Source organism: Pimephales promelas, chromosome 5, assembly GCF_988280905.1.
Source record: "Pimephales promelas chromosome 5, fPimPro1.hap1.1, whole genome shotgun sequence".
NCBI lineage: Eukaryota > Metazoa > Chordata > Actinopteri > Cypriniformes > Leuciscidae > Pimephales > Pimephales promelas.
Window position 1 is genome coordinate 39,722,842 of NC_142773.1, and position 15,015 is coordinate 39,737,856.

At 35.0% G+C, this 15,015-nt stretch overlaps 2 protein-coding genes across 2 annotated transcripts in view; one reads left to right on the forward strand and one right to left on the reverse strand.

The window, feature by feature from the left end:
- The window catches only part of scn12aa (sodium channel, voltage gated, type XII, alpha a), a 75,026-nt gene that overhangs the window by 39,528 nt on the left and 20,483 nt on the right, over window positions 1–15,015 (reverse strand). The window contains exons 4-8 of the mRNA XM_039675555.2: window positions 12,830–12,919; window positions 9,667–9,795; window positions 5,155–5,246; window positions 4,797–5,039; window positions 4,541–4,604 (exon numbers count right to left, since the gene is read on the reverse strand). Of these exons, the coding sequence (XP_039531489.2) occupies window positions 4,541–4,604; window positions 4,797–5,039; window positions 5,155–5,246; window positions 9,667–9,795; window positions 12,830–12,919 (618 nt within the window). The remainder of the gene's footprint in view (window positions 1–4,540; window positions 4,605–4,796; window positions 5,040–5,154; window positions 5,247–9,666; window positions 9,796–12,829; window positions 12,920–15,015) is intronic.
- The window catches only part of yju2 (YJU2 splicing factor homolog), a 49,952-nt gene that overhangs the window by 6,986 nt on the left and 27,951 nt on the right, over window positions 1–15,015 (forward strand). The gene's annotated exons all lie outside the window — the stretch shown is intronic.

The window sequence follows — 15,015 nt, forward strand, 5'->3', positions numbered from 1 at the left end:
TGCATAAATTAATGTATTAAAATATTTGTACAAATGTATATCTAGATAAACAGAGCTGTTATTTCTCTGTGTTGCTATATAGAATATTATTTCTCAAAAACGTCCAGAATTCAGAGCCTAAACTATAGTATCTGTTTATATAATGTAAAAAAAAAAATTTCAAATAAAACAGATGAAGTACGTTTTGTACTAAAATACTATTGCAGTCATTCTACTTAAAAAAAATTTAAATTCAAGATGATACTTGCCATTTCTTTCTAATCAATGGTGATATTTACTAGCAATTTCTGTGTAAAAATGGTTTCTATACTATGTGTGTGTGTGTGTGTCTGGTGGGCTTTTTAAAAAAAAATCTTCCCTCAAATTTTCTCTATATTACTTCTATGCCTCTCAGTCATTAATAATCTTCGCCCTAACAGAGCAGAATTGCACATTAACACAGTTGGGTATTTAGCTCAATGAAATCCTTGAACTAGCCCTGGCACCACAAACATCATCCCGTGGCTCGGGTCTGAACAGTGTTGCTGGGATTTGCAGGATTATATGCCTGTGCACTGCAGAGACAGAGATGGTTAGTGAGACCCACAATGAAGGACTTGCACACTTAATTCAGCGGATTATTGCCGTGAGATTGTTTGTGCACAAACAAAAATCACCACTGAAGAGTGTTCATGGACTGTATATGATAAAGTGTTTCAGTTAAAGTGTAATTCTTTTAATGAAGTAATTCTATGTAATGGCCAAATAAATCAATACATTTGCTCTTTTTAAGCCTTTGCTGTAATTTGACCACTGCAGTGGTTAGACTTTAAGGAGCTAGGCCTTATTTGGCCCTTTTACAAAGTCTTGATTTTGTTTTTGGGCTCTACTAGAATAGGTTTTCATGCTGGAATGTTAAAAAAAAACAAATATTTTTTTTTAAGTATTTCACATTTTTAGAGCTCCTCCTTCCCAGTGATTGTGAAAAATGTTGCCATTGTAGGTCATTACTGCTGAATCAAGAATTACCATAGGAACTCACATCGTTGTTCAGAGAGAAAACCATGGCGCAGTGGATAGACACTTAACCCCTAGTTGCTCCAGAGGTGTACGACCTGACCTCTGACATATATAGCAATTGCAAGTTGCTTTGGATAAAAGCGTCAGCTAAATGAATAAATGTAAATGTCTGTCGTTTAAAGCCCTTTGAAGCTGCACTGAAACTCATTTGGACCTTGAACCGTTTGGTTCCCATTGAAGTGCATTATATGGAGAAAAATACTGGAATGTTTTTATTAAAAACCTTAATTTCTTTTCGACTTAAGAAAGAAAGATATGGACATTTTGGATGACATGGGGGTGAGTAAATTATCAGCAAAAGTTTTTGGTTAAAGTGAACTACGCACTCCTTTAAGTGCAGTAACGAAGTGTTTGTACTTGTTACAACACTGGATAACACACTAACTAACTCAATCAGGCCTTCCACCTTTTTTTGCGTAGTCTTTGGGCGGGAATTATTTAAATGAGGAACATTGTAACATGTTCGTTCCTGGACGAAAACTCAAGACTACAATGGAGGCGTTTCAGGGAGTTCAGAAACACTGATATAATAACTCCCGCTGGAGAGACTCTGTGCTTTGTAACTTTGCAGACCTTTTTCATGCTCAAACAGCAACATAACATAAAAAAACATAATAGGAATGAAACTGGGTCAATGCAAGTCATCAATGCAATATAAGATTTTTAGGAAAGTGCATCATAATCTCTTGCCTCTTTCCCATAGGAAGGTTTATTAGCTGAGCTCTGTGTGAGAGGGCTAAACCAGTGGGATTAGATTAATAGAGCATTTTGGGATCGCTGTGTGGCAACATTTTTATATATATATATATATATATATATATATATATATAAACATACATATTTTATTTTTTCAGTGTTGCTAAAAAGCAATGATGCATTTTTTGGATGTAAATATACTTTCTCTTATAATGAAGACACAACTAGGTCAATTCTCTTGATAAGTGTACAACTGTAATCTATCAGATCTTCAGGGGGTACAGTTTATTTTAGAATCACTGATATACTATTATAGTTTTTTGTTAATATATTAAATTAGATTTTATTTTGCTCACACTTTAGATTAGGGTCCAGTTCTCACTAATAACTACTTTTGCCTCAATAAACTCCTAATTATTGCTTAATAGTTAGTAATGTAGTTGTTAAGTTTAGGTATTGGGTGGATTAAGGGATGTAGAATATGATCATGCAGAATAAGGCATTAATATGTGCTTTATAAGTACTAATAAACAGCCAATATCCTAATAATATGCATGCTAATAAGCAACGAGTGAAACTAAAGTGGTAACTTTATTTTTAAATTGTCAGTTAAATTTATTTGTTGTTGTCATTTGTATAAGTTTATATATATATATATATATATATATATATATATATATATATATATATATATATATATATATATGTGTGTACAAAAGTTTTGAATTATTTAGTTTTAATTATTTTTATTGTACTTAAACTAAATAAAATGAGAAATGTTGTTTTGGCAACTATTGAAAAAAAATGTGTTTCTTTTATTTTTTATATATATATTTCAGTTCATGTTTATTTTGTTTCAAGTGGCGGAAATATGGTTTATAATAACTCTGGGTTGGGAAACCTATATAAAAACCATAATTTTTGCAATTTAATTTTTTTCCAAAACTTTTCCTAAGGGCTTTAAAGCAGTGTTTCCCAAACTTTTTTTCTGGGGACCCACATTTTAAAGTCGATAAATCCTTGTGACCCAAAAAACATTAGGCCCATATAGTTCATATATCACGAAGAGAATTTATGCATTAACAAAATATGTATGACCATTTTTTAAGGTCATTTTTTAAGCTTTCAGTTAACTATTTAAAAGAGATATAGATATTTGACAAAGCACTTTTTTTTATTAACCTGTTGTTGACAATATGCAGAGGTGAAATGAGAAAGGAAGAGTTGACAGGGCATCTCATTGTTTTCATATTCTCATAGTTACAGTGTACATAATTTACTATAATAATTATTATAGGCTTAAATTAAAATATTCTGACCGTGAGACTTTGTAACCATGCATGGCTCACTACCACTGCATAAAAAAATGCCTAAACAGGCCCAAAAAAAAAACAAAAAAAAAAAACTATACACACGATTAAATACATATTCCTCTACCCCGCTAAAAAATCTAAGGAAATATAAATTACTATAACATAGCATGCAATATAAATATTCCACATTTATGCCCAAACCATGGTAAATTATTACATTCAGGCTATTACATGGTAAATGTTTGTAAGGGTGGTGATTAGGGCATTTAGTCTTCTAACTTTATTCATGTTTCTTCTATTTTTCTCATCAGTAGTGTTGGGAATGTTAAGACTGTTTCATCCGATTTAAAACTAGTTAAAATCATTGAGTGATTTGTGGTTTGTAAGAGAGAGGAGTACGTGTCCAATGGAAACGCTTCTTAAAGGATGTCGCGCAACGCTGTTTAATAATAGTGTCCGGGACCGGGAGTAAACGCGACTCCTTTAAGCTTTGCGTTTCGTTATCCACTGGGCCGTGCTGCCTAGTTCAAAGTAAACTAGTGAAACGACTGAAACCAGCGCTATTTTGTTCTTTATATGTTGTTACTTACCGAGAAACCACTTCAGGTGAACAAATCCGAATCGTTTCAGACCGTTATGCACGCGCGTTTGGCCAATGGCCAATTCATGGAAAGGAAATAATCAAACCAACGAATGATTAATATCGCTGGTTCAGTCGACAGAAATACGGGACACACATAAAAACTGCTGAAATATTCGGACTGTAAACTTTTCTCTCAGGTCAGTCTGAGTGCTTATGGTACACACACAGTGCGTATAGTCATCCAGCTGCACGCGCCACTGCGGCCACGCGCATATACCAAATTTAGCCGCACCACCAGAAAATAGGAGGAGAGGGAGGTTGGGGTGCCCTCGGCCGTATGGAGATGATTGGCGGGCCGCACTTGGCCCGCGGGCCGCCAATTGAATAGCCCTGATCTAGAGAGTAGCCTACAACACACTGAAAAATAGTGCTCGACTTGGTGACCCAGACAAAATCTCCCGCGACCCACGTGTGGGTCGGGACCCCGCCTTTGGGAATGACTGCTTTAAAGCATCCTGTCCTAATGACAGCTGCTCATTTAGTCACATCATGATTGTGGTTAACTATCACGGACCTCCGATTATATGCCACATGTCACCGTGCTGACTGCTCAGTCTCCTCACGCAGAGACGACGCTGTGTGTTCTCAGATAAACCATGGTCCCTTTTAGGATTTATGGAAATTTTCATTTCACAGTAATGACAATAGGCTGGATGAGCTCATACCGAGTGATTATCTACATAAGGCTGAGCTGAAGCACGTAATGTCTGAAGATAGATCTCGTAGTGGTAAAGCCTTTAAAGAACTTCTTAATTCCAAATTAGAAGTTCTAAATTCACATTCTAAAACCTTGTTAGTTTTGCTCAATGTAGTGAGTCAGATTACTCACCCAGCATCACTGCTGTATCCACATATTAAGGCATCCTTGGATCCTTCCATTTTGTAGAAATTGTCTGTGGGAACAAGAGTGAGAAAAAAATCAGTGATTTTTACAAGACAGTCAGACTTAGAATCACTGACACTTTGAGTGACTTTCAGTCATTAATTCATTCATTCATTCATTCATCACCATTACACCCCTACTGTGACATTAATAGTTAACATTTACAATATAAAGCAATTTATCCAATATAAATCGGTTGAACCTTCATTTGTTAAGAAGTCCTTGACGGACAGCCATGTCTTATTGTTACAAACGAAGCTTCCATTGCCAGGGTAGGTGGAGTTAACACAGTGGGCGTGGCTACGGACACACTTCTGTCGTAGGATGCCCATAAAAAGCTGTAGACCAATCAGAGCGAAGACACTGAGACAGAAAACAGTGAGGATCATCACGTCCGCTAGCTTTTTAACCGACTGGATGAGAGCACCGACAATGGTCTTTAAACCTACAGATGTAAAAAACAAAAACAAGGTTATTAATAAATTAAAATAAATGCAATATTTTCCACTGAAGGTCTGTATGAAAGCAAAGCTGATTGTGGTATTGTAGGTGTCGCTCACCTGGGATCACTGATATTGTTTTTAAAGCACGCAGAACTCTGAATGTCCGTAATGCTGATACGTTGCCGAGGTCCACAAACTCTGTCACATACCTGGAAAGAAAAAGACTACAGTCGTTCTTCAAATCAAAAGTGCGTGTGCTCAATCGCGCGAGACACTTTGATCGCACTTAACTAGCCCAGTTCATTCAACATGGGCCAAGCAGAGAAGCGACCAAACACCTCCACATTTTCCCTATTTAAATGCAGATCCACGAGTAGTGTAACTCAACCAAGAATGGTGACACAAAATAAAACGTTGCGCTTTTCTAAGCGTGTAAAGTGGATAACTATATTGTATGGTGGAACACCACAAGTGCTTGGGAGCAATAGCTGTCTAACCCTAACCTAATCTAACCCTAACCCTAACCTAACCTAACCTGTAAATATATATATATATATATATATATATATATATACAGTATATATATATAATCACATCCAAAATAAAAGTTTCTGTTTACGTAATATGTGTGTGTATAATTATTTTGTATATATAAATACACACACATGCATGTATATATTTAAGAAAAAATAAAAAAAATAATCTTCTTAATATCAAATATTTATATTTATACATAATAATAATTATGTATAAATATATATCATGTATATACATGCAAATATTTCTTAAATATATACATGCATGCGTGTGTATTTTTTTATATACAAAATAATTATACACACTACACACATGTATTACGTAAACACAAACTTTTATTTTGGATTGCCCAGCCCTAATATATATATATATATATACCAGTTAGTTCCAATCCTTGAGTCTAATTGGTCAATAGCTGTGCTTTATTCACAATATATAATGTGAAAAAAAATGTTTGATGGCAAAAGTTTTCATACCAATTGCAAAAAAAGAATAATATTTCAGACAAAAAAGTTTTTAGAGAAAGTATTTTCTCATAGAACATAAAAAATATAAATGTAAAATTTTTTAAATAATTTCTGAGGAAAAAAAAATGTAATGAGAAAAATCTTGCATGTATTAAATACACAATTCTAGCTCCATATATATATAAATTAAAATGTTGATATAAAATAATAATAAACATTAACGAATAATTAGTATTATCATGTTTGTTTGTTTATTTATTTTTGTAGGAAGTCAAAAGGGCACGAGTGGGTCACCAATGTCCAGGTGTCCTGAGAAAAAGTGTGTCTGACATTTATCTGACCCTATGCATGAGAAGAGATAAACCCACTAAACTTTAAAAAAAAACAGCTTGGAAGGACAAACTGGAGTGGTTTGTTAATGAGAGGAAATGTTCACCAGAGGGGAACAGGTCAATGTTCGAGTCTATCTCTCTCTTCCAGTTAATCCAATCCTCTGCTTTGGTTGAGCTGTGAATGCTGGATATTTAGGTCACCTGACAAATCTCTTTCTGGATACCTGTGTGTACCTTGATTGACATCTTTCTTGATTCCTCGCAACTCCAGTTTCTTGCCACTTTGGTTGTGATATGCTAATAACTACTTGAAGAACAGTCGGGGTTTTTATTGTCAACACTTCAATAAAAAAGTTGAGATTACATGTCAGTGAATAACAACTTAATTTAAGGCCGTCTCTCACAAAAATAATTTGTAGGACTTGGAATTTAATGAATTAACTACTAACATGAGACTTGCTGGTGTTTTTGAGCTTGAAAGTTGAAATTATAAATCACTTTTTTCATTTGTTATATTAAAGGGGTGGTATAATGCCCTTTTCACAGGATGTAAAATAAATCTCTAAATAAAAGTCCCCAGAGTGTGTATGTGAAGTTTTAGCTCACAGATATTTTTATATAGCATGTTAAAGTTGTCACTTTTTGAGGGTTAGCAAAAACGCACCGTTTTGTGTCTGTCCCTTTAAATGCAAATGAGCTGCAGCTCCCGACACAGTGGGCGGAGCTTCAAGAGTGCAGATCACACGCTAAAATGTCAGAAACTGTCCTGCCTTTTCTATTTAAACCACAGTCAGACAAAGATGGAGAGATTAAGAAAAAGTGACAACATGTAGAATGCAACAGGACATCTCTGAATGGTTAGTTGATGATATATGTTGCTGATGTGGAGTTAATTATCTTCAATTAGCATATTCTGTCAGTATACGGCTTGTATAGGAACTATTGTGAGATGCACACGAGTGACTTTCTATGCATGTGAAAAGACGGATGCTATAGTTTTATCTCACTCACAAATGTGCTCGACTACAACAGCTCTTCCTCCTCTCAACATTGACTACGTGTTCCCGGGGGCGGGGTTTATGTAAATTTTAGGAGGAATGTCGTGTAGTCCCTACCAGCTGTTTGTTGTAGTCCTTAAAAAACGATTTCTTTAAAAGGAAATATCTCCCTTTGCTTTGAACTAGAGCCAGACCGATATATCGGCCGGCTGATATTATCGGCCGATATTAGGAATTTTCCATAATATCGGTATCGGCAGTACGGCCGCCGAAAATTTTCGGCCGAAAATGGCCCAAAAGTGCATTTTCGGTTTTCGGCCGAAAGACTTTTATCACCGAAACAATACGGCCGAAATGTTGTGATGACGCAAACAGAAACTGCGACCTGCACGTGCTTGTCTGAAGCAACATGTTTGCGGTGCGGACGTATTTCAGTGTATCTGAACCCGCGAGGAGACGGAAGCCTTGTTTATCCACCTATATCTGCTCTAAACAACGCGCGCCGCCATGACGACGATTCCGGTTGCGAGCGGGTCAAGAGCGGTGCGCGCACTGTGTGTGGAGACTCGCGCTGCGGAGGCAGGCGAAAGTAAACAAGGCAGCGCGAGTCTCCACAGACAGCGCGCGCACCGCTCCAAACGGTCGAGGCGTTTATACTTGACGCGCTCTCCGTTGTACTATTCCTTGAAACGACAGGGAACGACTCAAGTAACTGTCCTCTAACCATCAGGAATCGGTGAGAAGAAGAAAGATTAACACATGACAATGCTTATTTTTTAGTAGGCTATTCCACCACCAATACAAAAATAATCATGTAAAACCCAGTAAACCCTGAGATTATTACGTGTGACATTACAAAAAATATGTATATGGGATTGGGAACTATGTATATGTATGTATAGAACTAAATTAATGCTCTCTTAAATATTTAAATACATTCACTAAACATGTTTCATTAAGTTTCATGTACATTTGTATTAAACATGGACCATTGTTCATTTAAAAAGGCTTTTTATGTTATTGTATGCCAAATTTTTAAAATGTAACTAATTTAGACATGCAAACTGGGTGCTAGTGTGATGAGAATTTTGCGCTCGGCTTTGTTTTTGAGAGAACGTTTAATTTTAAAACCTTTCTGCAGGCCAGTAGATTATTATTTAGTGTATGAGTGGGGTCAAGTTAAACATTTTAGTTTGAATTTTATTTTATACTGTGCATTGTGCTAAATAAATATTTGCATAATTTGTAATTGATTTATTCTTTGAAAATGTGATATTAATATGCAATTGCAATGCCTTGATTTTAGTAAAGTTTGTACACAGTCATAGCCATAAATACAATGATACTAATAATTCTTTTCGGTGTTTCGGTTTTCGGTTTTCGGCCTTGGTTTCCTCTTTTTCGGTTTTCGGTTTCGGTCAAGAATTTTCATTTCGGTGCATCCCTAATCGGCAGTCATAATGGCCGATAAATGAATATTTAAAAAATAAAATAAAAATGGACGAAACACGCTTCAATCATCTCTCCTTGGCCTGTTATATTGAAAATGTATGTTTTACAATTTGCAGTATGATGTTATCTATTGCTAAATTAAGGCTCATCATAGACTAGCTAACCACAAAGCTAGCTAATGCCACTATCATCAGTGGAAGACCGCTAACGTTAACATTAATGAGCTTGGAAACCACAATTAACTTTTTCTGCCTAAATAAAGTAATGATTACTGTATTTATAACTAGCATATCTCTAATTACAGTCCCTGCATTGTAAAATGTAATTTATACTTGCGAGGAGTGAACATTTAGACATAGAGAAAAAGTATCAAACGTATCTTGTGCAGAAAAGTTCATTTTTCTTTTACACGTGTGTGAAATCCAACAATACATAATAAAAAAAAATATCAGCCGATATATCGGAATATCGGACTTTAAAACCCAAAAATATTTGTATCGGTATCAGCCTTCAAAATCCTTTATCGGTCGGGCTCTACTTTGAACTTCGAGCGCTGCAACTTTGCAGATGTTGTTTATGCTCAAACAGCAACATTAGACTAAAGTTAATAATCAATGTCATAATCAACCACGCTCTTTGATGCTTTTGTGCTTCTTAAATGTTGTAAAAGAGCAGCATGAACATTAAGTTCAACTTCTCCATTTGTTTTCCAGGGAAGCAAGAAAGTCGTATAAAGTTGGAATGACACAAATGTGAGTAAATGATGATTGATATTTCACAGCTTTCAGAACAGACACTTCTTTTAGTCTTTACCCATTAATAAAAATGAAATGCCACACTCACGCCATGACAATGACACTGAAATCCAGCCAGTTCCATGGGTCTCGGAGGAAGGTGAAGGGCTCTATGCAGAAGCCTCTGGCCAAGATCTTAATCAGAGACTCGAATGTGTAAATGCCAGTGAATGTATACCTGAAAGAAAAAGAGAAAACATGAACTATTTGCGGTGAGCTGTTACTACTCACTACTAACTGGACTTTTTTTAAAGGGGACCTATTAAGTCTTGATTTTGTTTAGAATAGGTTTCCATGCTTTAATAAATAAATAAATAAAGTTTTTAATGTAAAAAAAGCCCAGTCTTTCAGTAACACTCTGGGGTGCGTTTCCCATACAACGATGTACAACTCGCTACTTCACTACCATAGTACGATGCATTTTTAGAGAAATCAACTAGCTAGTTGCGACTGTTTCCCGAAACCTATTGCCGCAAAGTATCGCTCAACGTTGGTTTCGCACGTGGTGGAGTAATAACTACTTTTAATGAAACTGTTTGAGATCCAATGGGCTCTATGCACGGCGTTATTTACGGTGAAGCATTAGGGATGCTCGATAACTTCCGCCGATCATAGAGTCCAATGCAATACCGAGAATTTATATTGAATTTTATACTCCATGGTTATACTAATGAAACGTTAGTCACAAAAACAGATAAAACAGACACCCCTCGTTGTGTTTATGCTTCTTTTTAAAATTATATTAAATAAACTTAACTATATATAAAATTACATCTAAACGTATGTACGTTTCGTTTCAAAGACGGGAGGACAGTAAATATTGAAGACTCTGCCATAATCCCGTTTTCTCCGGTTTTCCTCCGCTTTAATCTACACAACCGGAAATGGACGAGCATCCTTACGTCAAATGCGGAACTTATGCGTGCATATAGCCCATTAACGCTAGATTTGTTCATATAAATTACAGACATGTAATCTGAGGACTATTTCTAATTGTTCTCAGTTGTTCTGCTTTAATACCAGACTCGATATTTGGCTCGTTCTTACATAGTAGAGCACGTTCGCACATGCGTATTCTTCAAACACGGTACTTTAAATCTTTTGACAAACTTAAAGACGTAAATTACATTGGTATGTATTCTAAATAAAAGGCACCGGTTGAACTGAATGTCAGCTTGCTTATTTTGCTCAAGATACGGATTTATTACGTCCAAATGTGATGCAAAATAGAAACTATGCCTCTAACCACAGGTCGAGAGCTGTCGCAACCCGATCTCACGGGAATTCGTACGAATTTTACGAGGTGGCTAATTCGTAACAATTTGTACGACCTCACTCGTACGAATTAGTACGATTTAGCCTAATCGTACATATTTTACGAATTAGCCAATTCGTATGAATTCGTACGAATGACCTACCCCTGACCCCGCCCCTAAACATAACCGTCACATGGGTTTAGACAAATCGTACAAATTTGTACGAGTGAAGTCGTATGAATTAGTACGAATTAGCCACTTTTGAATCACTCGTACGAATTCGTACGAATTGGTCGTGAGATAGGGTAGGCTGTCGTTTTAACCACACAACTTTGCGATGCTGTTTGCGAATGTTCGTTGGAACGATTGTTTCGGAAAACGCCGACTTGTTGAACTATGCTGATAACGACGGAACTTGCGACCATAGTTGGCTAACGATGCTTTCGGGAAACGCACCCCTGTTTAGTTCCTGTCTCTATGAAGCCTCTCCTTCTGAAAAGCATAATGTGTTCTGATTGGTTGGTTGGACCGGTGCGTTGTGATTTGTCAAGTGCTTCGAGTGAGAAATGCCCCGCCCCTTTCCATAACCGCGAGTTTCAACACACTACTAACTAACTCAACCAGACCTTGTCCCTTTATTCTGTGTGTGCATGTTCGTTCCCAGAAGAAAACTCAAGACTAAAATAGAGTCGTTTCAGGGAATTCAGGAACTCGCGCTGTGCTTCGTAACAGAATTTTTTCATGCACAAACAGAAACATTACAGGCTAAAGACTAAAAATTATATTGAAAAAACAAACAAACAAACATAATAGGACCCCTTTAAACATACATACATAACATTCGCACAGTGATTATTTTGATGCAAGTGGTGAATTGTTAACATGCTGCATGCTCAGATTCAATCTCTTAATATATTCCATGCATGCATATGATGTTTTATTTGAGCTGGGTCACCATGGCTTTGTATTAGAGAATCTAGAGGCATAATCAGTGAATATGGAAACTCAGGTCATCTGTTAAAATCTAGGTCAGGGCTTAGACACCGGAAACCTGCGCTACGCAGCTTTAGCTTAAATTTAACTATCACACTCCTGTTTGAATGGGCTTTAATGTTATAGCTCTTCAAAACATAACAGGAAGTGACATCATGGGAAATGTGGCATTCCTGATGCTGCAGGCAGAATGGCGACAGCACACTTATGAAGATGCAACTCTTACCAATGTGGTTATCAGGACCCTAGCAAAGCAATTAAATTAAGATGAAAACTCTTTTTAGCATTTCAATACACATTCTGAAGCACATATGCAGGGTTTCTGCAGGTCTTATCACAAATTAAGGCCTTAAAATGTCTTAAATAGAGCAGAAAGTCTCATTAAATGTTGCATGCATTGCAAAAAAAATAATATCTTCCTCAGTATTTTTGTCCTGTTTTCCAATACAAATATCTAAACATCTTTGATCCATTTTCTTGAGATGCAAGTGTAAAATTAAGTCTGGAAAAATGTAACAGCATGAAGTTAGTTTATGCTTATACTTTATTTTTTGATCAATTTCACAGAAAACAAGATTTAATTTTTAACCTTGGTCTTAAAAACGTCTTGAAAAAGTCTTAAATTTGCCCTTTTAAAACCTGCAGAATCCTCTAACGTTCTATTCTTTGTTTATTACAGTCAGTCAACATTAAATTAATGTAAATTGATTTCTCAATAACAATAAATATCCTATTTCACTCAGAAAGCATCATTTTATAAGTAAAATGGGTTGTGTCCATAAAATAAATTAAATATGCAGCTGTTAGAGTTTAAAACAGTCATCAAATAAGATTATCTATGCAGACATCTTAAGTAGCAGTAGACGATGGCAGTAGTAAAATACAAAATGTTTACTGTAGTTACTGTAATATACGTATATGTTTAAACATTTAAAGAGTCAACAGGATAAAGGTGTTGCTTACTCTAGGTATTTGGTCCACAGCGGAGGATCCGACATCGCCATGAAGGTGCAGTTTGTCAAAATTGTGCACATGATGAACAAGCTAAACAAAGTGAACAAGTTAAGGAAATGAGCAGAATGCCATTCAAATTTAATTCAATTCAAAATTCTGGCCATATAGTCTTAAAATCAAGTGCAGGTAGATCCTTTTCCTACTGCAAGATTTTTTTTCCCACCCTATAGATTAAAAAATGTTATCAAAATGATTCTCGTTCACATGGATCCGTAGAAATGACTAGAAACGCTGTATTATGCATGTTAGAAAAGTAATTTGGCGATGTCACTTTGTAAAGAAAGTACGCGTGACGTATTTTGTTTTTGTGCAAATAAAAAATATATTAACATTATAAGTAAACATTAAAATATAAAAAAAAAAAAATTAAATCCATGACATGAAGTAAGTTCATCTACACTGTAAAAAATATTTTCAAGATTTGTTATCACAACATATTTTCTTTTGTCAAATCAACTTTATAATAATTTATTTAGTTGAGATAACTTATTATTTTGAGTTTCTGATGGTTAAATTAATCTCCTTCATTGTATTAACTCACTTTTTCCAGTTCAATCAACTCAAAATTTTAAGGCAACCCAGGTTACTTACTTTTTTAAGTTAAACCAACAATATTTCTTTACAGTGTAGTAATCACAACATTTTTTCTTAAATAATTTATTTAGTTCAGATAACATATAATTTTGAGTTTCTGATGATTAAATTAATCTCCTTCGTTGTATTAACTCACTTTTTCCAGTTCAATGAACTTATTTTAAGGCAACCAGGTTACTTACTTTTTTAAGTTAAACCATCAGGCCAAACACAGTAAATGAGGACTTGCAAGGTGTACATCATGTCAAGTTACTATCCTGTAATATTCATGATATCATTTATGCTTATCTGAAAATATGGACAGATTTCACCCTAGTGATTGGAAAGCAGCTGTTCCTTTACTCTGTTTTCTGTATTATGGATCTAAGGTTTTAATAGAGCCTGAACATGGACACAGTGGAGGGATTTTCAGAGCCTGTGGCATTTGGGGACAAAACAAGATATCGCTGGCCCTATCTGAACTGTCCAGTCAGAGGAGAGTCTGCGTCACAACATGTTAGGTACGTATAGTGTTTAAACTAAATGTGGGTCATTCTACAAATGATCCTAAAGTCTTTTTAGTGTCTAGAAAATGTAGTATTGATGTTCCTAATAACAGTAACTCGGTATATTTTGCATCATATTATCAGAAGTTTTGAAAACTTTTTTGTTTGTACATTTTTTGAGCATGAAAATCAAGAAAGGCTGGGATAGAATAAAGCCGCTTTTCTATGGACAGTAAGGAACGGTTATTACGGCTCTATTTTCACGTGAGCCTGGTTCGGTTGTCTGTTGCCTGTGGTTGCCAGGTTCTCTGTCTAAGCACGCTATTTGAGCGAAGTAAACACAAGTTAAAAAGAGAAATATCTGTTCATCCTCAACACGATCACTATTTACATCTCATATCGTCTGTAAACTTTTGCGTTATAAAGGCAACAACTGATGTATTTGCATTACATTCAAAGAACTCCGTCCGTTATCGGTCCCACAATGGAAAATGAAACCACACCTGTTAAACCATATCTGAAAAGTAGAGCCTATAACAAACTGATAATGTTGTTAAATTCAGATCAAATATTTTTTACAAAACAGCATTTTTAGTGTCAGTAATGTTACGGCAAAAAAATATATATATATTTTTTTATTTATTGATATTTTTGTGAATACAAAATAAAAATAAATTAATTCAGACAAATTCAGATTAAATTTAATTAAATATTTTTACAAAACAGTATTTTTTAGTCTCAGTAATAAAATGGTAAAAATAATAAATAATTTGATTATTTTTTAAATACAAACAGGGTAGTGATAAATAGATTTTTTGTTTGAAATTAGGTCAAATCAATGTCAATATACTATTTGATTAGTATAAAGTAGTACAATTACAATTATTTTATTATTATTTCATTTCATTTTATTATTTCATTTTATTATTAAGTCAAAATAGTTGGTAAAATGAGATTAAAAAATGTATAAAAATATATATATATATAATTCAGATTAATTCATGTATATTTTGTGTCAATACAAACAAGTTCATGGTTAGTTCTGATAAAAAGAAG